Source organism: Primulina eburnea, chromosome 8 (assembly GCF_022965805.1).
Source record: "Primulina eburnea isolate SZY01 chromosome 8, ASM2296580v1, whole genome shotgun sequence".
Taxonomy (NCBI): Eukaryota; Viridiplantae; Streptophyta; class Magnoliopsida; order Lamiales; family Gesneriaceae; genus Primulina; species Primulina eburnea.
Window position 1 is genome coordinate 8934032 of NC_133108.1, and position 26825 is coordinate 8960856.

The 26825-nt window shown below is 36.2% G+C and overlaps 1 protein-coding gene across 1 annotated transcript; it reads left to right on the top strand.

The window, feature by feature from the left end:
- The first annotated feature begins 21093 nt into the window (after positions 1-21093).
- LOC140838843 (ras-related protein RABA5a-like) lies at positions 21094-24572 on the top strand. The gene is given in 4 exon segments (XM_073205440.1): positions 21094-21368; positions 23071-23627; positions 23630-23788; positions 23878-24572. Coding segments are annotated over 3 exon segments (675 nt in total). The 5' UTR covers positions 21094-21368; positions 23071-23449; the 3' UTR covers positions 24216-24572.
- The last annotated feature ends 2253 nt before the right edge of the window (positions 24573-26825 follow it).

A 26825-nucleotide genomic window follows, 5' to 3' on the forward strand; every position in this document is an offset into this window, starting at 1 on the left:
TAGTTTGAGGGTGATAAGGTGTTGACACATTATGTCGGACCCCATACTTAGCCAACACACTCTCAAATTGTCGATTACAAAAATGAGTACCCCCATCGCCAATAATGGCTCTAGGTGTGCCAAAACGTGAGAAGATATTTTTCTTGAGAAATTGAACGACAACCCTAGAATCATTAGTTCTGCATGCGATAGCCTCAACCCATTTAGAAACGTAGTCTACAGCCACCAAAATATACTCGTTCCCAAAAGAAACTGGGAACGGTCCCATGAAATCAATGCCCCATACATCAAATATTTAACACACCAAAATATTATTAAGAGGCAATTCATGTCTCCTTGATATATTACCTGTGCGCTGACAATTTGGGCATTTGGTGACATAATCATGCGCATCCTTAAATAGTGTAGGCCAATAAAAACAAGACTGGAGGACTTTGGACGCAGTTCTAGTTGCCCCAAAATGGCCTCCAGCCGGACCAGCATGACAATGAAATAAAATTTCGCTTACCTCTTCTTGGGGGAATACATCTCCGGATTATACCGTCTGCACAAATTCTAAACAAATAACGATCCTCCCACAAATAATATTTCAAATCTGAGAAAAACTTTTTCTTTTGCTGATACGTAAAATGGGGAGGAATGAACTTACTTGATAGATAATTAACAAAATCGACATACCATGGTAAACTGTTGATTTCAAAGAGTTGTTCATCCGGGAAATCATCGCGAATAAAGTCATTACCTTGAATAGGATTCTCCAATCACGAGAGATGGTCAGCAACCTAGTTCTCTGTTCCCTTCCTATCGATTATCGTCAAGTCAAATTCCTGCAAAAGAAGAATCCAGCGAATTAGCCTTGGCTTTGCATCCTTTTTAGCCATCAGGTATTTCAAGGTTGAATGATCGGTGTGCACTACAAATTTGCTCGCTATTAAATATGATCGAAATTTATCCAGAGCAAAAACCACAGCAAGAAGCTCCTTTTCTGTAGTGGCATACTTCAGTTGAGCAGTGGACAGTGTCATACTAGCATAGTAAATGACATGGATGCATTTATCTCTCTTTTGTCCCAACACTGCCCCTAGAGCTGTGTCGCTTGCATCACACATCACCTCAAATGGCGACCCCCAGTCAGGTGCTATCATCACAGGTGTTGTGATCAATTTCTCTTTCAAAACCTGAAAGGCCTGCACACACTCATCAGAAAAGTCAAAGCGCACATCTTTTATTAGTAAATTGGTCAGTGGCTTAGCAATGCAGGAAAAATCTTTGATAAAGAGTCTATAAAACCCTGCATGTCCTAGTAAACTACGCACTCCTCTGATGTTTGTTGGGGCTGGGAGTTTTTCAATTATTTCAATTTTTGCCTTATCAACTTCAATCCCATTTTCAGAAATTTTGTGCCCCAACATACTCCCCTCTCTCACCATGAAATGACATTTCTCCCAGTTTAAGACTAAATTCGACTCCTCACATATCTCCAAGACTTTAGACAGATTAGACAAACACGTATCAAACGAAGAGCCAAACAAAGAAAAATCATCCATGAATATTTCAATGAAATTCTCAATCATGTCATGAAAAATTGCCATCATGCATCGTTGGAAAGTTGTCGGTGCATTACATAGACCTAATGTCATTCGTTTATATGCAAATGTTCCATAAGGACAAGTAAATGTGGTTTTCTCCTGATCTTCAGGGTCAATGGGAATTTGCATATAACCGGAATAATCATCCAGGAAATATTAAAAAGGATGTCCAGCTAAACTTTCCAACATTTGATCAATAAAGAGGAGGGGAAAGTGGGCTTTACGGGTGGCGTCATTAATTTTTCTATAATCGATGCAAACACGCCACCCTGTAACAGTTCTGGTGGGAATTAATTCATTATTTTTATTCTTGACAACAGTGATACCACCTTTTTTCGGAACAACTTGCACTGAACTTTCCCACCTGCTATCAGAAATCGGATAAATAATACCTGCGTCCAGTAGCTTTATCACCTCTTTCTTTACCACCTCTTGTGTGGCTGGATTCAGACGTCTTTGAGGTTGGGTAGATGTCTTGTGGTCAGCCTCCATCAGAATTTTGTGCATGCACATGGAGGAGCTGACTCCCTTTATGTCGGCAATGCTCCAACCTATGGCTTTGATATTATCTCTCAAAACTCGCAACAAATTTTCTTCTTCCGTACCTGTCAAAGTCGAAGAAACTATTACTGGCAATTTATCATTATCAAGTAGAATAAATATTTTAAGTGCGAAGGAAGAGGCTTCATCTCAAGGATTGGGGCTTCTTCAGTGGATGATTTTAAAGGTCGTTGGATATGCCCAAGCTCCCCAATCCTCGAGTTTACCGTTTTTGAGATTGGTCTGCCTGCTTCCAGATAATGCATGTATGCCTTAATATCCTCATTCTCTAGCTCTCCTGGGCATGAATCAGTCAAATAAATCTCCAAAGGATCTTCACCTATCAATTCCTGCAATACACACTCAACAAACTCGTCAGTAGTATCAATTCTAAAACAATCAGATGTGTCATGAGGGTATTTGATAGATTGGAAAACATTAAACACTACACTTTCATCATTCAATCTCAACACCAACTCGCCCTTGTGTATGTCTATCAGAGCTTTCCCAGTTGCTAAAAATGGTCTTCCTAAAATAAAAGGAATCTCACGATCCTCTTCCATATCTAAAACAACAAAGTCCACTGGGAAAATAAACTTGTCAACTTTCACCAACACATCCTCTACAACTCCCCTAGGATATTTAATTGATCTATCAGCTAACTGTAGAGAAATTGTAGTGGGTTTAACTTCACCAATCCCTAGCTTCTCAAAACATGAATAAGACATTAAGTCTATGCTTGCACCAAGATCACACAATGCCTTACTAAAGAATGAACTTCCAATAGTACAGGGAATAGAGAAACTACCTAGATCTTTAAGCTTCAGAGGTAATTTATTTTGTAAAATAGCAGAACATTCCTCCGAAAGCTTAACTGTCTCAAAGTCAACCAATTTCCTCTTGTTTGATAAAATCTCCTTAAGAAATTTAGCATACGAGGTCATTTGAGCTAAAGCCTCTGCAAATGGGATATTTATGTGCAGCTTTTTGAAAATTTCAAGAAATTTTGAAAATTGATTATCCAATTGCAGTTGCTTTGCTCTTTGGGTAAACGAGAGTGAATTAATATCAATATTGGAGTTTGAGTTTAGAAACTTACCTTTCTCCCTTGCGTCATTGGACCCTTGATTGGATGGCCTCTTTTCCTTCACATCACTTTCACCATCAACTTCCTCTCGCTTCATGGGAGATGTCACTGTGATGGCATTGACACCTTTCGGATTCTTCTCCGTGTCACTAGGTAGTGAACCCGGAGCTCGTGTAGCCAATTGTGTCGCTAGCTGCCCTAGTTGAGTCTCCACTCTTTGCATCATCGCATAATGGTTTTGCCATCTCATCTCATTCCCAGCTATGTACTTGGCAAGCATATCTTCAAGATTCGACTTGCTATCATGTGGCTTGAAACCGGGTGACATAGAAGGTCCCGCACCTTGTGGAGGTTTAGGTGGTTGCTGAGGAGGCTTGTGTTGTGTGGGATGCTACGGAGGATTAAACTGTAGTTGCTCAGCAGAATTTTCTGATTGCCTCCACTCAAAATTCGGATGATTCCTCCAGCCTGGATTATATGAGAAACTGTATGGATTATATTGTTGTCGACCCTGGTTCCCCACATAATTCACTGAGTCTCCCCCAAAACACTGTATTCCCTCACAAGACATATCTGGCATGAATGGCATGTCACTAGATGATCCACCAACTATCTCAGCATTTCCCTGAATTTGATGCACTGGCTTGGCTGGTATTGATTTATTTGCCTGTAACTATGCCATCTGATGTGTCAACCCATCGAGCTTTGCTGTGATCACTGTTAAAGCATCCATCTCAAGAAATCCGACTTTCTTCTCCCTGCGGTTGTCTTGCCAACCCACATTGTTCTCTGCCATATTGGATATGATTCAAGCGATGCGGTTGGCATTTTCCTGTACAAGCTACCGTTTGCTGTCGCATCAAGCATAGATCTGACAGACGGATCCACCCCGTAATAGAAAGTCTCAACCTGTTGGCCTACCGAGAAACCATGTCTTGGGCACATTCTCAACATCTTCTTAAACCGTGCCCATGCTGAATTCAGTGATTCCCCATCTCTCTGTCTAAATGAGGTGATTTCATTTCGCAGCTGTGTAATCTTAGTTGGAGCAAAATACCTGTGCATGAAAACCTCGACTAATCCTTCCCATGTAGTGATAGAACCAGCAGGAAGGTCTCGAAGCCACTCCATAGCTTCTCCTTGCAGTGAGAATGGAAATAGTCTGAGTCGAATGGCATCGGTACTCACCCCATTGCACTTGATTGTATCACAGATTGATAGAAAGTTCTCCAGATGTGCATTAGGATCTTCAGAAGGTTATCCTCCAAATTTAACTTGGAGTTGAATCATCTGGATGATGGTTGGCTTAAGTTCGAACGTGTTTGCCTGAATTGTAGGGCGGACAATACTAGAACCATAACCTCCACAAGCGGGCCTATGAAGCTCCATTAGAGTGTGATTATCCTCTTCTCCGGCCATGTCTTCGAATTCTGGTTTACGGTCTATTTCAGATTCTGCTTCAGATTCGGATTCAAGAGCCAAGTTGTTGGTTCTTCGGGCTCTACAGATACTGCGAAGAGTGCTTTCAATCTCAAGATCAAGTGGCACTAGATTCCTGACGTCTTGAGCACGGCTCATATAACACGAGCTAACCCCTGAAATCAAAAATTTAAGTGCACAATTTAAGCTCCAAAAGAGTGTAAAAATCTGAAATAAAATTTACTAATTATAATACTGAAAAATTAAACTTAAATGAAAGATTTAAAACTAAGAATAAAAGTCTAGTCTCAAACAAATAATTTATTCTAATATTAAATAAATAGTCCTCGGCAACGGCGCCAAAAACTTGACCGAAGATTTCGGTTGGGAAATTCTAGCAAGCGGACTAGGTCAAGTTACAGTAATTGAACGACAAGTCCAAGTATCGATCCCACAGAGACTATTATTTAACTACTAAAATTTAGATTATTCGATTTAATCTAGGCAACGAAAATAAGTGATTTGATGATTGTTTAAACTAATTAAATTAAACTAATTTATGCTCACTTAATAACTAAAATCAAATTGCAGAAAACCGCGGAACTTAGGGATTTTCAAATTTAAATAAAATGACCGGGACACACGACGGTAACAAACTTTGATTAATATCACGCCCTTGAATTATTTAACCACAAATTATTTGATGTCACGATGCAATTCTCTAAATTAATTATAACTCTATTTCTAGAATTTATAATCCTATTTTCATTTAACAGTTCAATTATTTCTAATTGAATTTAATTAAACAAAAATGCATTTATTAACGATGGAATCACAGCTGTCGCCTAGAATCACACATTGAAACCGAATACTATTTCTAGTCGGTTTAACCGTGTGTTGATTTATATTTTTTGAAGCTAAATTCAATCTATTCTCCTTTGAGTCAAGATCGAACGACAACACATGCAAATAATTGACCAGATTAAAAGCACGAAAATTACGCAAACATTAATCAATAACATGAAATAATATCATAAATCAAACAATCCAAAGAGTAAACAAAATCAATCGTTTGTCCCTATCGTGGTCCCGATCACAAAAAACTACTCCATAAACTCGAAACTAAAATCAAATCTAATATTCGAATTTATGACTGAAAATAAGAAAACGAAGGAGAAGAGAAATTCTCAGTGATGGTGCACGGATCTTGCGTGTGAAGTGCGCGATTTTTCTCTCTTTTCTCCCAAGTCGTCGCCGTCCTCCAAAATCGGCAATTTCTCCTTTTTTCTCCCCCAAAGTCGGCTGCCAACGTTTTCGATCTCCCAAAAAATCCCAATCCTATATTCTATTTTTCTCTTTTATTCTTCCAAATCTTCGCGAAATCTGATCTCCAAATCATGTATACGGGCCCCGTGCTTGCCTCCGGCGTCGCGTCCGTGTGTGTTCGATAAAAATTTCATTATGGGAAACATAGGACACGGACCCCGACACGGGTCCGTATGAAGGTCCTTGTATTTTCGATTTAATTCTTCCTCAGATGATGCTTGACACGGACCCCTTGTAGAGGTCCGTCTCCGGGTCCGTCTGGGCTCGCTGAAAGTGTTCTCTTGGCTTCTTTACGCACGGACCCTTACACAGGGTCCGTGTTTGGGTCCGGGTGTTTTCCTTGTGTTGTTTTTCCTATTTTTCCGGATATTTCTGACATGACACTGCGACGTTTGAATTTCTTTCATTTCTTTGGCTTTCATCAGCTTTTGGTCAAACCTTCAATTGCCAATAATAATACGAATTAAGCGCAAAACTCGGAACAAAAACGCCAGATAAGCACGAATACGACAAAATAAAGTCTCTAAAATGCTATAAAATTTGTGCTTATCAGTACACAAAATCACATATGCTAGTCTCGAGCTCAAACAACTTTATCCATGTTTTAGGCGGCTGAATCGACTAGGAACGAATTTAGATTATATATATATGTATGTATGTATGATTCTTATCCAAAATTATTTGAGATAGTTAAAACATATTGTATAAATAAATTGATTATTATGAAGGAAAAAATATTGATTTTAGTCGATATTTATATAACAGTATGATATGAGTAAGAAATGAAGAAAACAAGAACAAATTGATACGTGAAATGTTCAAGATAGGGAAAAAAATTGATTCTGCGCGCTCGTTCGTTAACGATCGTGAGATTTTACTATACACATTATCCATTCAAGATTAAGATTTTAGTGAAAATAAATGGCTTAATTATCACGAGGAAGTTCGCCGAGATTTTGGGATATTGAATTGATCCTGATTAGTAAATAAAATATTATATGTAATACATATTGAGACAAATATTCTATTTGAATCGTTTATTAAAAAATATTATTTTTTTATTGTAAATATAAGCAGAATTGACTGATATCACATGTCGGTCAGTAGCCTCCCTTACACTTCATTAAATACTCATTTTCCTTAATATTTTATAATTTTTATACTTGATATGAGAAGTAAGTGTCAAATGCATAAAATATAAAAAGGCGAATAAAAATAACTTTTTGATATATGTACATTATTTAATTTTATACATAGAAGAAAACCGTTATTATCATAAATTCACTAACAAAGAAAACTATTTAAATCTTTTCCAAATACTTTTAAAGTGTAAATGAGCATACCAATCATCATCCAAAACTTATAAAACACCATAAATTTGTACAATTCTCTTGCTAAAAATAACCTATATAGTTTTAAATTCAAGCACATTCTTTGAAATTTTCACTCAAAAGATACGCACAAAAAAACTGATATTAATAGTTTAACGGACAATTTTGTGAGATGTCTGTCTGACCCGATTTATGCAAAAAAAAATATTATTTTTTATATAAAAAATATTACTTTTCGCTCCTTCAGATATGTACTAGGTCGACCCGTTTCACAGTACGTGAGACCATTTCATATAAAACTTACTCAAAAAATAACAAAAAATAATTGATACAAAACCACAAAAAGTTACAACAAAATGTTAGCGGGTTTTCAGGCAGCCATTATTCATCTGAAATTGAAATTCTAAGCTGTAAACAAAAAATGTATTCAAATTTTATTTTATTTTCTACAAATGGTTGTTTTCTTATTATTAAAAAATAATAATTAATCACATGTCTCACTCAATCATTTGAGTAAACGAATGATTGGCAAACCAACATAAAATAATGGTCAAATTTTCCCATTTTTGCACTTCCACATCACAACATTAAATAGCGTTTTCACTTCCCATCCTTGTGAGAGTCATATTTTAAATTACCAAATTAATTTCGTCAATTTTATTTGGGTTATATTCTATTATTCATATAACATTTTATCGTAGATTCTTTAATTACGACAAATATCTTTATTAATTTATTTATTAAATCAGATATCCCCAAAGGCCAAAACATATTGATTTGGTACAGTATAGCAAACAATATAAGAATTGATTTTTACGTGAACGATTTTTAATTCTCAGTCGGCCGTACGTAATTTTATATGTTATGTATTTGAGAAAATAAATAACCATCATATTTCAAAAAAATATTGAACTGAATAAAGTTACGCTTGAAAAAGAAAATGAAAAAAAAAAAACTTTTGTCACGATCGGATTGAAACATAACAATGAGAAAATTCAATATATCTTTTTTATGTCACTTTTTCTAAAACTATTTTGGCCAATTTTGCCAAATAATTCATACCTATCTTGGAAGGTGAAGATATATGTATTGGGTAGATGAGATCCTACCTATGTGGGCACTTACTCTCATTTTATTTCAACGGATAAAATCTTGCCACACATACAATTTCAAAAAAAAAAAAAAGTGAGTCCTATATATGCATGGACAAATCTTGACCATCCATCTTATCATGGAACAATGCTCACATGGGTAGGATGAAATAAACCGATGTATCGGATCTATTTATTTATTAAACTATCAAAAAAGATCTAAAAAGTTGACTGTTTATTGAAATTTTTTGAATTTACGGGGGAATAAATAAAGAAAAAGTGCTTGCATGGAACTGACGCCAAAAGATTCAAAATGACTTTGAAAGTAGAAGATCCATGTTGCTCCAAGAAATATGACCTATCGCGATGCACCACACGTCGAACTTCGTCTTATAGTATCATTTTATGACGCATAATGTGCTCAGTGTTGCTCAAATAATGAATCGCGTGCGTTTATTTTCTCACCTTTATTTTGGGTTATTTGGCGACTAGACAAAGCTCACGCGTCACGAAATGTAAGCATTCGATGACATAGAGCACACTCAACATCGCTGATACGTAGCGAAAAATTTTCCCTCCAACATTCTGGGTCCTTTGGCAACGTGACTCAATTAAAGCGTCGCAGAATGATAATCCTAGAGCGTCGCAAAACTGGTAAATCATTTCACGACGTGTAGCAAGCATTGCCCAAATTTTTTGATAGAAAAGTTATTTCATTGGTACATTTCACGATGCATCATATACTCAACGTTGCTTAAACGGGGAGTGTCCTTTCGCAACGCGACTCATTGGCCTTTGTACGTCGTCGAATAGCTTTTATTTTTCAAAAAGCTTTTTTATTTTTATATAAATCATATATATTTTATAAAATAATTTTTAGTGAATTAAGTATAAGTTTGTTAATTTTTAGTTGATTAATATTTTTAATTCATTTCGATCTTAGATTTAAATGTTTTATTAAAAAAATTAACTGAAAAAATAATATCTAAAATATTTTATTGTTTAGTTTTAGAGCATTTTTTTTTTTATTATATTTTTAGTAACAATGATTTTTTTAAATACTAATAATTTAATTTCTTTTAAAGTTGAAATGAGGAAATTCGATCGACTCAGCCAGAGGGTGAAGTGTCTGTTTCTATTGTTAATATGCATTAGCCCAAAGATGTTAATGTCATGACGCATGTCTTAGGCTCACGATCTCGCTACGTCAAGGGTTTAGGTCCATTACCTAAACTATCTATAGTGGGTTCTCCTAGGGTCACAAACATCAGCTCAAATTATGATGATGATGGTGAAAAAATTATGGCTCTACAGCAAATGATCGATGAGCAAAAACAGACTAGAGGTGAGCAATAACAAAAATTTGATACATTATTACAACACTTGCAAGAGGCCATTCTTGGTTTCTCTTTCCAGCCTCTACCGACACGCTCTTCGACTTGATCTCCTCCATCACTTCTCTCGCCTCCAGCAACGAAAATGTAGTTTTTTTTTTGAAACATTATCTAATTAGTGTTTGAGTAATTTTGTTTTTGGACATTATTGATTAGTTTGTTTATTTTTTGAAAATTATTTGATTTTTGATTACACATCTATTAAATTTTGTTATATATATATATATATATATTTGATTTGTTATTCGTATTACAAAAATAATATTAGTGACACATTTTGGCGATGCTTTTATAGAATGAATGAAAAATAGAAAAAATAATAACGCTAAGGGCGTCGCCAAATACTTACAATAATATTGGAAAATCATATCAAAAAATATATTTCACGACGTAACGAATGCGTCACCATATAATAATACTGATCAATTTAGAAGCTAGAATTTGAACAATTCAATTTGGGGATTTTCAAATTTTGGCCATATTTTTCAGATTTTGATTTCCCCACAAAAAATTATTTGAATTATTAATGAAAATAATAAATTAAATTTTCAGATCTCGAATAATTTAACTTTCCAGGATCAATCAACATATAAATTCTCATAATTTAATTTGAACGTGGCTATGATACCACTTGTTGGAGATTTTAAAAAATTAAATCTATAAATTATGTGATTAAATCAATATATCACAACACGTCAGGATTTCATGTTGAATTACCAGAAAGTATAAATAAAAATAAACACTTACAGAAATCCAATGATTGATCTGACGTTGAAGTTATGGATCTTCCAAGGTAACAGAGAAACGAGACCACCTTATTATTATTGTAACGCCCCGAAAATTTAAAGTTCACGCAAACCATGTGCATGCAATTATTAAATTCTCTTGTATTTTAATTAAATGTTTTTATCGCACGAATTATTTATGTGGTGCATTTTGACATATTTAAAATATATTTTCTGCATAGTTGCATTAAACTGTATTTGCAAAAGGGTATTCAAGTGACGACCGAGGAGCGGAGACCAAAGGCTGAAAAATGTTTTATTAAATAATTAATTTTAATTATTTAATTTAAGGGTGATAATTTTCTCATATTTTTGAAATCAAAGAAATTGTGAAGTGATTTAATATGTCGGGACTAAATTTTTATCGGTGTTGGATTTTCAACTAAAATTCGATCTTTTAAGCAGTCCGGCTATTTAATTCACTAAATATCTTTATGGAAACGTCTTTTCTAAAATTTATGAGTTTAATTAATGCCTAGCTTGCACTAGTGGGCTTAATTATGAGTTAATAGGCCCCAAGCCTATTAATTAAACTTGTTTAGTATACAAAAAGGAATTAAAAACCCTAAGCTAAGCACACAATTGTCACGCCGCTCAAATTTACTAAAACAAGAGCTTTCCTCGGCGGTAACAGCAGGCTTCGGCCGTGAGAAGCAACAACTTTTCTTTCAAAGTTTTGAGGGAAACTAGCCTCGGATCTTTCCGTTCTTCGTCGTCGTCGGTATTTCGTGCGTTTACGATGCAAAGGCACGCCAATATCTTCCTTTTCTCATCCATTACATCATAGTATTTATTTAAATTATGGATGCACGAGGAACATGAAACTTTATTTCGGAAAATTCGGTTTTTACGTATACATGCTACGAACTAACGTTTTCTTGTGTCGATTCATGTCTTGCATGTTTTAGGGGGCTGCCATGATGTCTAAGCATGTTTCAGTAAAGCTTTTATAGGAATTGAAGTCCCACACACCCACATAACTCACGGCTAAGACAACAGGAAATAAGAACAAGCAGAAACCGAGAATTTCTGTCAAGGAGTTTGGGGTGATCGGGTTTCATGAGGGAGAGGCTGGCATGGTCTTGGCTTGAGCCAGGGCTCGGCCAGGGGATGTATTGGGTCAGGGTAGAGTCCTAGCCACGCTAGGACTCGAGCCAAGAGGGCTGGGTTGAGTCCTAGCAAGCTAGGACTCCCACCCGAGTAGTGGAAGGGAAATAGCGCAGGTTCTGATATGGCTGAGATAAGGGGGCTCGCGGCTGGCCTGGTGGCGAGCCAGGTGGGTCCTTTAGGGTCTAAGGAGGGTGGTCCATGGTTGGGGCAGGAGCTGGAGTGACTGTAGTCACTGCTGGCACAAGCAAGCAGGTAAAACGTGAGAGAAGCAAGTTACGCGCGGTGCTGCCTTCTGATCCAGGTGGCTCACGCGAGGGTTCAGGGGCTGGGCTAGGTCTGGGCTTGGTCTGGGCGTGGTCCAGGGAAGGTTAGGGTCATGGGTGGTCGTTGGTTAAGGGCTGGTAGAAGTCCTAGACTAGGTAGGAGTATATACGGTTCATGGGAGGTTCACACAAGTCCAGAACTTTGGGCCGATTTCCAGCAAGCTTTAAGTCGGGCCAGGGCTTGTTTCTCGGGCTGGGCTTACACAGTAGGGTCCCTAGACGGGTTGGCTAACTTTTGGTTCGAGGTGGCTCGGGCGTGGCTCGAGTAAATTAGGAGATGGCTCGGTGCGTTCGATAAGGTGTCAAAACGAAAATTAAAAAAGCTAAATTTGATTCCATGGGTTCACGGTTGCGGTTCATGACTTGGAAAGGTAGAATAAATCTTAAAAATGCTTTGTTTAAAATTTGGGGTCAAAATAATGAGTTTTGGTATTTATTCGGTATTTAATCGCCGCATGAAACGCTAACGAACGAATTAAGCGAAAAGTCTAGTTTTATGCTTCATAAAATCATGAAAAATTATATTTAAGCTTAAATAATTATTATAAGTCCAAATTTCTAATTTGGGAATTTTATGCTAAGGTTTGGGTTAATTCGGGATTTAAACGCATTAATGCGTCACGTTTCAAGATTAAATTAAAAAGTCCTCGATTTAAGCCAAATAAAAATATGAGAAAATTATATGTAAGCTTAAATAATTATTCAAGACATGTTGAAGTCAAGAAATCAAGGAAAAAGTCAGAAACGTAAAATGTCACGACTAGGGGTAAAACAGTCATTTTACACCTAAAAATTAGAAAAGGTCATGGCAGTGCCCTAAATGCTGTTTTTATGATATTATGTTCATGTGTAAATGTTTACGAGATGTTCATGATTTATTTATGATTTATTTTAAATGTCCATGAAATTTTATGATTAAAGTTGACATTTAAAATACATGGTGCATGCTTGGTTTCAAAAGAAAATATATTCATGCATGATTTTATACGGTGATGAAAACATGGAAACATTGATGAAAGTGAAGTAATTGTGACTATGAGGAATTCAGGATTTGAGGTTATGATCAAGAATAGGCCAAGGCTCAGTTGACGATCTTGTGTCGCTGATGTCCCCGCCGCCCAGTACTGTGGTTTCATGTAGATGGTACCATCGTCATGTCATGTCATGTCATGTCACGTCAGGAAAGTCACAATTAATGATCTGGATTCAATCAAGAAAAAGATAATGTTACGATCATGAAAAGAATCACGTCATGTTATTATATCATGTTATCATGTCATGTTATGATCAAGGAAAAATGTAAAGGTTCAGGTTCATGATTATGCATTTCATGAAAATATTTACGAAAATGTTCATGCTCAAGTTTATGCATTTTCATGAAATGATATTTTAAGTACAAGTATTTTCACTGTTGCATGTGATTTTATATCTATTACTCGTTACAAAGATTTGGTGTGTTGAGTCTTTAGACTCACTAGGTGTGATGGATGCAGGTGAGGTTGAGGGAGGGCTTGACGCATGGGATGACTGGACTGAAGGTGCACACAACCCGAGGACCAACGCTTCTACTATTTTTCCGCACTCATGATTATGGATTATGATTTCACGTTAAAAGATTTTTAAAACCATTTATTTATGCTTTAGAGTGGTTTTGGAGAGGAAAATGCGTTTCACGATTATTGCTATTTAGGTTTGGTAACTCATGCGATTATTTTATTTTATGACGATTGCAATTGATTTTTAAATGCTAGCTAGCGAATGTTCTAGATCAGGGACAAAAATATTTTTATTAAAATATTTTTCAAGGACCGAAAAAAAAAAAAAAAAATTAGTACATTTTAAACACAAGAACATGGGACGTTTCAGTTGGTATCAGAGCCTTGGTCCTGTAAAGGGTTGTGCCACCATCAGCGCCGGAAAGATCAGTCGTCAAGCCTCAAATTTGTAAGTTTACATGCTTTATATGATTTCATGATATTACCTGCATAAGTACATGAATTAATTGTTTACGTCACTTGTTTAATAAGTTTATGAGGATATATGAATTATATGTTTACGTAACATGTTTATTAGCTCTATGAGGATACATGATTTATATGCTTTAGAATTTTTTATTTGTGTTACGTTATGAAATGAAAAAATTATGTTATTTTAACGCATGTTGGTTTGTTGTGGAATTGGACGACTTTGATTTTTGGGTTTTAGTATCGACGTTCTATTTTTGGGCTATAAGTTAATCGTGAATATTATGAATGCCTTTGAGAATCTTAGATTTTCTAAGAAAATATTTAGGATTCATGGTTATTAGTTGAATTAATTTTTGGGAATTAGACATAAGGAATAATTACTCGAGGATTACAACGACTTTGGGAATAAGAAAATAGATAAATTGGGATTTTAAGTTGATGAAAAGTAAGATTGGTTATGGAAATTTATTTTTGGACAATTAAGTTTAAAATTATCGAAAACTATGTTATGGGAAATTGTAGAAGAAAATTAAGAACGCCTAAAATTTATGGGTTAATCGTAAGATTTTCGAAATTAAGGACCAATTAGGATAATTTTTGGGGAAATTAAGAATTAATTTTGAGATTTTTAAGAAATTTGGGAACTAGTTTAGCAATAAGTGATAAATTAATGGGTTATATGGTAAGAATTTTGAGGATTTAGACTTTTATGAATATTCGGAAACTTGGGTTTTCTTGGTTTTAGCATTATAAGAAATTTTTCAAGGATTTTTAAGGGTGAAACAATATTAGGCTTGAAAGTTTAAGCGTTATCGGATGCGTTTGGGATTTTAAGATGAAAATTTGATAAGTTGATGAATATTTTGGGTATAAAATAAGAAAATAGTATACGATAAGTTTGGTTATCCAAATTTTAATGTTGGGAATCGTAAGAAAAATCTAAATTCGAGGTTGTAATTGTAATAACACTAAATATTTGGGTCGTTTTAAGTTACAATTTGAAAATAAGGATTTAGAAGGTAAAATTAATTGGGATCAAGGGGACGTAAGAACATTCTGGAACTTAAATTTGATCAGAGTAGCGCAGCGGAAGCGTGGATTTTTGGGACACTAGAACTAAGTCTAAACTTTAGGTTATTAAGGATAAGCGAATTTCGAGGACGAAATTCAATTTAAGGGGGGGAGATTGTAACGCCCCGAAAATTTAAAGTTCACGCAAACCATGTGCATGCAATTATTAAATTCTCTTGTATTTTAATTAAATGTTTTTATCGCACGAATTATTTATGTGGTGCATTTTGACATATTTAAAATATATTTTCTGCATAGTTGCATTAAACTGTATTTGCAAAAGGGTATTCAAGTGACGACCGAGGAGCGGAGACCAAAGGCTGAAAAATGTTTTATTAAATAATTAATTTTAATTATTTAATTTAAGGGTGATAATTTTCTCATATTTTTGAAATCAAAGAAATTGTGAAGTGATTTAATATGCCGGGACTAAATTTTTATCGGTGTTGGATTTTCAACTAAAATTCGATCTTTTAAGCAGTCCGGCTATTTAATTCACTAAATATCTTTATGAAAACGTCTTTTCTAAAATTTATGAGTTTAATTAATGTCTAGCTTGCACTAGTGGGCTTAATTATGAGTTAATAGGCCCCAAGCCTATTAATTAAACTTGTTTAGTATACAAAAAGGAATTAAAAACCCTAAGCTAAGCACACAATTGTCACGCCGCTCAAATTTACTAAAACAAGAGCTTTCCTCGGCGGTAACAGCAGGCTTCGGCCGTGAGAAGCAACAAATTTTCTTTCAAAGTTTTGAGGGAAACTAGCCTCGGATCTTTCCTTTCTTCGTCGTCGTCGGTATTTCGTGCGTTTACGACGCAAAGGCACGCCAATATCTTCCTTTTCTCATCCATTACATCATAGTATTTATTTAAATTATGGATGCACGAGGAACATGAAACTTTATTTCGGAAAATTCGGTTTTTACGTATACATGCTACGAACTAACGTTTTCTTGTGTCGATTCATGTCTTGCATGTTTTAGGGGGCTGCCATGATGTCTAAGCATGTTTCAGTAAAGCTTTTATAGGAATTGAAGTCCCACACACCCACATAACTCACGGCTAAGACAACAGGAAATAAGAACAAGCAGAAACCGAGAATTTCTGTCAAGGAGTTTGGGGTGATCGGGTTTCATGAGGGAGAGGCTGGCATGGTCTTGGCTTGAGCCAGGGCTCGGCCAGGGGATGTATTGGGTCAAGGTAGAGTCCTAGCCACGCTAGGACTCGAGCCAAGAGGGCTGGGTTGAGTCCTAGCAAGCTAGGACTCCCACCCGAGTAGTGGAAGGGAAATAGCGCAGGTTCTGATATGGCTGAGATAAGGGGGCTCGCGGCTGGCCTGGGGGCGAGCCAGGTGGGTCCTTTAGGGTCTAAGGAGGGTGGTCCATGGTTGGGGCAGGAGCTGGAGTGACTGTAGTCACTGCTGGCACAAGCAAGCAGGTAAAACGTGAGAGAAGCAAGTTACGCGCGGTGCTGCCTTCTGATCCAGGTGGCTCACGCGAGGGTTCAGGGGCTGGGCTAGGTCGTGGTCCAGGGAAGGTTAGGGTCATGGGTGGTCGTTGGTTAAGGGCTGGTAGAAGTCCTAGACTAGGTAGGAGTATATACGGTTCATGGGAGGTTCACACAAGTCCAGAACTTTGGGCCGATTTCCAGCAAGCTTTAAGTCGGGCCAGGGCTTGTTTCTCGGGCTGGGCTTACACAGTAGGGTCCCTAGACGGGTTGGCTAACTTTTGGTTCGAGGTGGCTCGGGCGTGGCTCGAGTAAATTAGGAGATGGCTCGGTGCGTTCGATAAGGTGTCAAAACGAAAATTAAAAAAAGCTAAATTTGATTCCATGGGTTCACGGGTGCGGTTCATGACTTGGAAAGGTAGAATAAATCTTAAAAATGCTTTGTTTAAAATTTGGGGTCAAAATAATGAGTTTTGGTATTTATTCGGGATTTAATCGCCGCATGAAACGCTAACGAACGAATTAAGCGAAAAGTCTAGTTTTATGCTTCATAAAATCATGAAAAATTATATTTAAGCTTAAATAATTATTATAAGTCCAAATTTCTAATTTGGGAATTTTATGCTAAGGTTTGGGTTAATTCGGGATTTAAACGCATTAATGCGTCACGTTTCAAGATTAAATTAAAAAGTCCTCGATTTAAGCCAAATAAAAATATGAGAAAATTATATGTAAGCTTAAATAATTATTCAAGACATGTTGAAGTCAAGAAATCAAGGAAAAAGTCAGAAACGTAAAATGTCACGACTAGGGGTAAAACAGTCATTTTACACCTAAAAATTAGTAAAGGTCATGGCAGTGCCCTAAATGCTGTTTTTATGATATTATGTTCATGTTTAAATGTTTACGAGATGTTCATGATTTATTTATGATTTATTTTAAATGTCCATGAAATTTTATGATTAAAGTTGACATTTAAAATACATGGTGCATGCTTGGTTTCAAAAGAAAATATATTCATGCATGATTTTATACGGTGATGAAAACATGGAAACATTGATGAAGTGAAGTAATTGTGACTATGAGGAATTCAGGATTTGAGGTTATGATCAAGAATAGGCCAAGGCTCAGTTGACGATCTTGTGTCGCTGATGTCCCCGCCGCCCAGTACTGTGGTTTCATGTAGATGGTACCATCGTCATGTCATGTCATGTCATGTCACGTCAGGAAAGTCACAATTAACGATCTGGATTCAATCAAGAAAAAGATAATGTTACGATCATGAAAAGAATCACGTCATGTTATTATATCATGTTATCATGTCATGTTATGATCAAGGAAAAAGGTAAAGGTTCAAGTTCATGATTATGCATTTCATGAAAATATTTACGAAAATGTTCATGCTCAAGTTTATGCATTTTCATAAAATGATATTTTAAGTACAAGTATTTTCACTGTTGCATGTGATTTTATATCTATTACTCGTTACAAAGATTTGGTGTGTTGAGTCTTTAGACTCACTAGGTGTGATGGATGCAGGTGAGGTTGAGGGAGGGCTTGACGCATGGGATGACTGGACTGAAGGTGCACACAACCCGAGGACCAACGCTTCTACTATTTTTCCGCACTCATGATTATGGATTATGATTTCACGTTAAAAGATTTTTAAAACCATTTATTTATGCTTTAGAGTGGTTTTGGAGAGGAAAATGCGTTTCACGATTATTGCTATTTAGGTTTGGTAACTCATGCGATTATTTTATTTTATGACGATTGCAATTGATTTTTAAATGCTAGCTATCGAATGTTCTAGATCAGGGACAAAAATATTTTTATTAAAATATTTTTCAAGGACCGAAAAAAAAAAAAAATTAGTACATTTTAAACACAAGAACATGGGACGTTTCAATTATCTTAGATGAGAGAAGGAGAAAAGTCTAGAATATGCGTGTCGTATATATTCTATGTGCCTCAGGACCATAACTTTATATAACCTTAGCAGTCTTTGACCCATCATTGAAGACATAATTGAGTTGTGTTTCTATACGTAAAGTGGATCATACTAATTTATTTAATAATTTGGAAACTCATAATTAATTAGATCACCTTATCGTTTCTTTTATTAAATAGCTTGCCCATATACAATTAATTAAATTATGTGAGCTCACAAAATAACTCAAACATTATGTGTTGCACCCAAGTTCATTGAAATTTGTATTCCATGTACTAATCATATGGCAAAAACATTCATGTTGCTTCTACCGCGTACAATGAAGATTATTATATCCAAGATTCTTTAGTTTTATATCAAACAGTGATGTGCTCATTTATGTTATCGAGTCTTGTAACACGATATTACCAGAAGTTCATAGCACCACGTAAGCGTAGGTGTCACATAACATATAGTTCATACAATGTGACAGAAAGAATATGTACTCAAGTAAACCACTTGCATAAGATTATTGAAGTTAGTGTTGTGCAGTGTGTTATGAGCTTAAGGATGTGTCGAAACGCATTTGGAAGGGATCTCCGAGATTCTATGAATCGACAAGATGAGTTGAAGATTCCAGAGGTAATATGCAAAATTTTATTTTTGATTGTACCATCAATACATTAATAATATTCATATAAAAACAAAAAAAAGATATGTCAGTAAATTCAAATTTAATTATTTTATTTTGTTTTCTCCGAGAATTTTTCAGTCAGAGCACCAAGCTAACTATTGGAAAGCTTGATATTGAATTAGGGAATTGGACAAAAATCATAACCTAATGAGTTTGAAGTTAGGCAAGGCGAGCCATGCGCTAAATTTGTACTAGCAATTTTCTTGAAAAATAAAAATCTAAAATTTGATATCACAATAATATATTTTTCATTGAAAAATAAAAGAAAGATAAAAAAGGGGTCCGGTGGTCCAGTGCATAATAATCAACCACACCCATTATTAGGATGGCAGCGTTAGCGTGCAAATTGTACTTGATTGTCACACTCCAACCTGTGATTGCCTCTCCAACATGCATGCATCCATGCCCACCTACTTGCCCCATTCCATTTACTAGGCTTCTACTTCTCACATTACATGGAGGCATTTCTTTTAAATAAACGAGATTAACACTCCAAATTATGTTGAATTCATGGATGATCAAAAGTTTAATTCTTCTTATCGACATTTTCTCGGACGATCTTGTCTCATATGATTTGCTAGTGTGATTTACCCCACTAACATGGTTTGAAGATTATTATATTAGTCCGGAACAATGACAGAGCCAGGAGTGGGCAGGTGTGACCGTCCCCCCTCAATCTCTTTCCTAACGGAGTAGTTATTGCTCCCAACAAAAATGGAAAAATTCAAATTTTTATATGATTATTCGACCATCGTCATATCATATTATAACATGAAATTTATAATGGAGCTTTGCGTCGATGTTTTCCTTATGTATGTATATTATAAAATTATTAAAATCTTGCGTCAAACCCTATTCTCTGGGTTGCAGTTTCTTCTTTTTAATCTTAGTACCATATTATGGTACGATCGGTAGGGAATAATGAATGATACACAAAATACAGAAAACGGGACCCCAACTTTCCGTGTGGGGATCTGTGCCCGTCTCACATATTTACCCGATATGTTGACGGGATTTGGCGTTACATCCCGTGGTCCCCGTACAGAAATTAACTTATAATAAAATTATTATTCTATCATTTTGTGTTTGATCCATAGATTTGAAATGTATTGATTTTTCTTACTTTTGCAGATGAAAAAAATTCGAAAAATCTACTTAATATTAAATTACGTAATTTTTAATAGTAATTGTGATGAATTTCAAATATCTTCTACACAAATGTCATTTGAAATGGATTATATCATCAAATCAAATAAAATATCTACGTCTAAATCAAATTTATCTCAAAGCATATCGATTTATTTATGCATAATAATTTATATATAGCATGCCATAAAATTTACGCAATTTTGTTAATTAGATACATTTGGCATGAAAATCTGCATTGAAAATCCTTGAAAATAGGATAGTGTGTGCAGCAGCAGTATATATGATTGATTGTTGTAGTAATTTCAAAGGCCGAATCTTTTTCAAAATAGTTAGTATCTGTAATTTCTGCCAATTTCTTTAATCTGCATTATATTTTTGCTGAACTAATGTGGTTCTACAAGAATTAATTGTTTTTGATTGAGAGTGTTCGGAACTCTTTGAATATTTCGATAGGTGATATTTAATATATTATACGTGGGTCGGAAAATTATCAATTCAAACCAAATACATATGTTGTATGTGACAAAAAATCTAACTTATTTTGACATCTCTATGGTTTGATCATAAAATGTTATATTGTTCTTTGTACTTAAAATTTTTCTATTTTGTAAATGAGTAGGCCTCTTGAGACGGTCTTACGAATCTTTATCTGTGAGATATGTCAACCCTATCAATATTCACAATAAAAAGTAATACTCTTAACATAAAAGATAATATTTTTTCATGGAGAACTCAAATAAAAAATTTGTCTCGCAAAATACGACTCATGAGACCGTCTCCCACAAATTTTATTTTAATAAATATATAAAATGTTGTGTTCCAATATTTCCTTATAATAATAATGTTTGTGCCCAGTAGGCAATGAGAAGGCCCATTTTCTTGACCCATCCGACTGTTACCGTCGTAACTGTAAATCTTGGTTGCCCTCTTCCTCCTCTCCCTCTCATCTCTCTCGCTTGCGTCAAATCTCCGAACTTAACCCTACTTGAGATTCATTTGCTCCTTAGCTGTTATTGAATCTATTTTCAACATTTTTTTGCCCATTTGGTAGAATATCGAGGGGCAAAAACTAAGGGGAAGAGTTGCTTGCATTCTTTGTTTTGAGAAGTGGGTCGGTATGCTTCCTTCTTTTCGTGTCATTTTAATCTCTTCTCCTTGAATTTGTGATATGAATGTAAGTATCCTTCCTGTTGAATGCCGTTTTCGTGTCGCTGACTTTGGTTATCGTTTCTTCTATGTAAAAGTTCAAGATGGCTGCTTTTCTTTTATTTTATTTTCCTTTTTTTTCTGGGAAATGAGAAAATCAGCACTTAATTGGGGATTATTCTGAAAACGATAGGATTTTATCGGACTCAGAATATATCTACATATGTATTTGTTTTGGTTGATGGATACAGATTTTGTCGGAATAATATAATTTGTTGCGTAAGTTGTAATTGATTTGACGTTTAGATTTTTATTTTTTATTTTTTATTACAAAGAGGACTCAACCTAGACTTAGGGGAGGGGAAGGGTGAGACCAACCAAAAGAACTGTTTGAGATGTACTAGAAAGAATTTAGACCACTCCCAAATTATGTAGTCCAAATATGTCCAATTACTTCGTGATCACTCTACAATTTTACGCGGTGAAATAATGTGGAAGAAATGTCAAGATCTTTGTGGTAAGTTCTGTTCGTGCCAAGGATCCTAATTCTTCAGATATTATTTTCTCTGTAATAATTTTCTGAAAAGATCTTCTCGCTGATGGTATGCACATGATGACCGTGCTTTTAACTTATGAAAGATAGGCTTGTTGGATTGGAAATGACAAATTCTTTGAACTAAATGTTTCTACCCAATTCTAAAGCTTCGCTTTCTTGATCTCAAACATATAAACTCGTGCTTTGTGGGTCCATGATATTATACAGCTAAATGGTGTCTTTTAGGGAAACATCGTCGTCCATTTCGATTGACTTTTCTTGGAGTTCTCTTTTAAACTCATGTTGAACTTCAGGAGATTCAGCACTTCTTTGAAATTGGAGACAGATTCCAAGTTTTTTTTTCTCTTTCCTTTTCTTTTTTCTTTTGCAACTGTTATTTATTACCTCGCTCATCAAAATTTCTAGCAAAATCTTTCAGTTTGTAAAAGATTATGCTAGCTGCAAAAATAGTCATTTTCTTTGTTAAAGGTGGTTATCAGATTGTAAAGTTGACATGTTCATGTGATTCTGTCGGACATGTATAACGATCAGATTCAATCAATGAATGCTGTTTTTACGTTATGGCCGAACTCTTTCCTTCCCTCTCAGACCTTAGCTTAACCAAGAAAAATATTTGAACTTTTTGTTCGTCTGTGATTTGTATTGGTAAGAAAGCAGGACATCTAATCATTGACGGGATTGTTCCATTGTCCCTGAATGTTTTCTTTTTCTGCAGAACAATTGTTGCTATTGATCACTTGTTTTTAGCGAAAGCATCTTTATTACCATAATAAGCACGAGGAGGCCATATCTTGGGAACTTTAAATGAGTTTTCACTGCAAAGATGTAACTTCAAAAGATAATTTGTGGGGATATCTGCATCCTTCAATGTTTTTGAAGTTGCGGACGCCATTTCTGGAATATCTATAAGTAACATTTTCTGGAGTATCTATGGATAACATTGGATGCATCATGACGTTAGAATTTCATAACAATGCATGTGGTTCTTATTTAATATTACACCATTCAGTTTGCATGCATATGACGGACTTAAAACACACGGGAATAATATTCTGCTTTTCGTGATATCAACTGTCAAATATGAATTTGATCTTTTACACTGCTTGGTATTGCAGATTTTTTAGTTCCAACTGGGATCTGGAACACGATAGTGTACTTGAAGCTGTGGCTGCCAGTAAAGCTGCTATTCTGGGGTGGAGTTCTGAGCAATTGACTCGTCGTGGTCTTATATACGGAACTATTTTGTTATATTCTTTTCTTCTCGTTTGCACGTAAAGTGCTCGACTACTGCCTTTACATGTACTTACCTCCTGATAAGCTTTATTTAATAGTCTTTATCGTCACACGTATTGTTCTCCAGCGGCATCCATCACCTGACTTCTTGAACTGTGTGCAGTTTGATATTGAACGTTGTTAAAATATCTACGAGAATCCTTCTGTTGTTACCAAAAATATCAAAATATGGGTGGCTAAAAATTTTAAAGGGTGAAAAAGATGGCTTTTTATTCTGAGGAAGAACGGACTGAGGATTACCTTTTCAAGATTGTTTTGATTGGTGATTCAGCTGTGGGTAAATCAAACTTGCTTGCAAGGTTTGCCAGAGACGAGTTTTATCCTAATTCGAAATCTACCATTGGAGTGGAATTTCAGACTCAGAAGATGGTAATCAATGGAAGGAAGTTAAAGCACAGATTTGGGACACAGCTGGTCAGGAGCGGTTTAGGGCCGTTACATCTGCCTATTACAGAGGGGCAGTTGGAGCGCTTCTGGTCTATGACATTAGCAGACGCCAGACCTTCGAAAGCATTGGGAGATGGCTTGATGAACTTCATAGTAAGCAATATGACCTTTAGGACTTCATTTTTGTATTTGTTATGCTTTATCATGGGTACTTATTGGAATTATATATCTTTCTTTAACAGCCCATTCGGATATGAACGTGGTGACGATATTAGTGGGCAATAAATCTGATCTTAAAGATGCCCGGGAGGTGAAAACTGCTGAAGGCAAGGCCTTGGCTGAGGCGCAGGGTCTGTTCTTCATAGAAACTTCAGCTCTAGACTCCTCCAATGTTGCTTCCGCTTTCCAGATGGTTGTAAAAGAGATCTATAACATTTTAAGTAGGAAAGTTATTCAATCTCAAGAACTCAAACATAAAGAAACTGGCCGGGTAGGAAATGGAAAAACAGTATTTATACAGGCCAGTGTGGATCAAGAAACAGATGCACAAAATAAGAAAGGTTGGTGTTGTTCATCATGATTCATTCTGCAAGGAACACAGATCTATTTTCATCTGGAGTTAGCTGTGATTTTTCCGAAGCCTTTTCCTCGTGAATTTAAGATGTAACTCTACTTATTTTTATTGTCGAAAATGTCTCTTTAGTGATTAATGAATTGACTGCTGCAGAGGATACCGATCGATCACTTGAAATTCGTAGGACGTTACCCGAGTCTTTTTGTTTCGTCAATATCAGAGCCAGAAAAAGAAGTTAAAACAACTTGTTTTACCCAATTGTAAATGACTTCAAATGGTTAAAAAAACTTGTTTTACCCAATTGTAAATGACTTCAAATGGTTTAAATTTTCTTGGTAATGTCGGTGGGGTTAACTTTGTATTGTATTCTACACTTCCTTTTTGCGGTGTTAAATTATCGGCGTTGGGCTTTTTAGTTTCAGGCAAAAGCAAACTACCAATTTGACATCAATATCTTGCCAAATGAAATGTAATCACTGTTGAATCTGAAGTGTGAATATCCTACACTGCAGTCGTGGCTTTTAACAATATTCGGTGTAGAATTTTTTTCCATGAGTTCAACTAGAATTTGTATAATCGATAGTTTACGAGCCAAAATGAACTCACATTTTCAGTTTGAAGTCATGTTCAAATTTATCATATACCGGTGCTTAAACCTCTTCTTCATTGGATTCAATTTTCGAGCCGAAATCACGTTGCGTTTGGGGTCATGCCATAATATATGTCGTATCATTGATTCGTGTGAGGTCCGAATCATCAGTACATACCTTTTCAACTAGTATATGGTAGAGAACCTCAAGTTTTCCACCTTCGACTATTTGTGTGAGGTCCGAGGCCGAAACGGGCGGGAGGTGATCGCCGGTGACATGAGGCTGCACGTACAATGAGCGGCTCCTGGCAGGCTTCTAGTGAAGGGAACATGAATGAACCGATCTCACATCAGAGTGAGAGGGATTCCGAAAACTGTTCAGGTATGGGAATGTGCAGTTGAGGAGAGTTTAAAAGATTTGTTAGATACTACTCATATCAAGAAGGTGCATCTTCTTTCGGCAACTCATCACATAAGAACTCCAAAGTTAATCGTGTTTGGCTTGAGACAATTTTGAGATGAGTGACCCTCTGGGAAGTTTCCTAGGGTACGTGTGAGTGATGACATAAGCATGCTGAAAAAACTAGTATTAGTATAGTGGGAACAATCGTCGAATTTGGGACATTATAGTTGGTATCAGAGCCGACCTCTCTTAGTATGGTGTGGTTCGATAATGAGCAACACATCTGTTGCGTGTTTTCACTACCGCAAATGTACGGTGTCAAGTTTTAGTACTGGTTAGAGTACAGATATCGATCCCACGAGGAGTGTGTATATTAAAATATTCAAGACTTTATTAAAATCGTAAGAGAATTGATTTGTTAAAAACAATTAAAATGCGAATAAACAATAAATCGAATTACCGACCGGAGAAATATCAGTGATAGAAATTATCTAGAGGACTGACTTCACTAAGTTTCTACAATAATTCTCTTGGTTGCATTTAAATTCCTGAATTCCTATTATTGAATGGCCAAGAGTATTTTATTCCCCCTTTCCCAAGTGACGAATAAATGTATCAATCAAACTTCGATTCAATTATTCCTAATACAAATCTAAGTTTAATTGATAAATGCAATCAATGTTCTTACCTAAGCCTCGCAAAAGTTATACGCCTTTCGAACGATATAAACATTCCACAATGTGCCTCTAGTGATCTATAATCCTAGTCACTCTCCCAAGTTGTAGAATTAATCACAACATACAATTTATGGCCAGTAAACTGCAATGAAATAAGAGTAGAGACACAATTAAATAAAACGGAATCCAATCGTAAAAATATCCACGTCAAATCATCGTAAAGACAAAGCTACGTCAACCTCTAGAATGGAAATTTAGTTCATCACGAAATCCAAGAGAAAACAAGACATGTTTGTGATTCTAGACATCGCCACGCAACAAAATAAAGAAACAAAGGAAAAGATAACAAATCCGAAGTGTCGTCTCTGTCCCCAGATCCGTCGTTCTTCGTATTTGTGTCTGTTCTTCACACTCTGAATCTTTGTCTTATGTATGCGCTCCGTTTCTCGCTTCTTTTCCTTCCCAAGATGGTGAATTTTCGTGTGTTTTCCCTCCACGGCGGCTAACTCCCTTTCTGACCTAGACGATCGCGCTTTTATACTTTTTCTGGACGCGGAGCGCGCGGGCGGTGGCGCGGTGGCGCGCTCGGTGCTGCTCCTCTGGCCATGCATGTGTGCGCGCGGTCGCGCATGTTGTCGTGCGGCCGCGCGCAAGCGTCTGGTCACTCGCTTGTATAGGTGCGCGCGCACCTGCGCGTAAAGTGGCGCTGTCGCACGCACCTCTCGGGTCATCTTCTGCTTCTGTGCGCGCGCTGGTGCGCGAGATGTCGTGCGACCGCGAGCAAGCTTCTGCCCTTGTGCATTATCTGTGCGCGCGCGGCTGCTTATGAAGTGGCGCGACCGCGCGCGCCCTTCTGGTCTTGGCAATATTTATACTCGCGGCTCGGTTCTGTTTTCTTGGTCCACCCGGTTTCGTGTCCACTATTTTCTCCATTCTTGAAATGACAA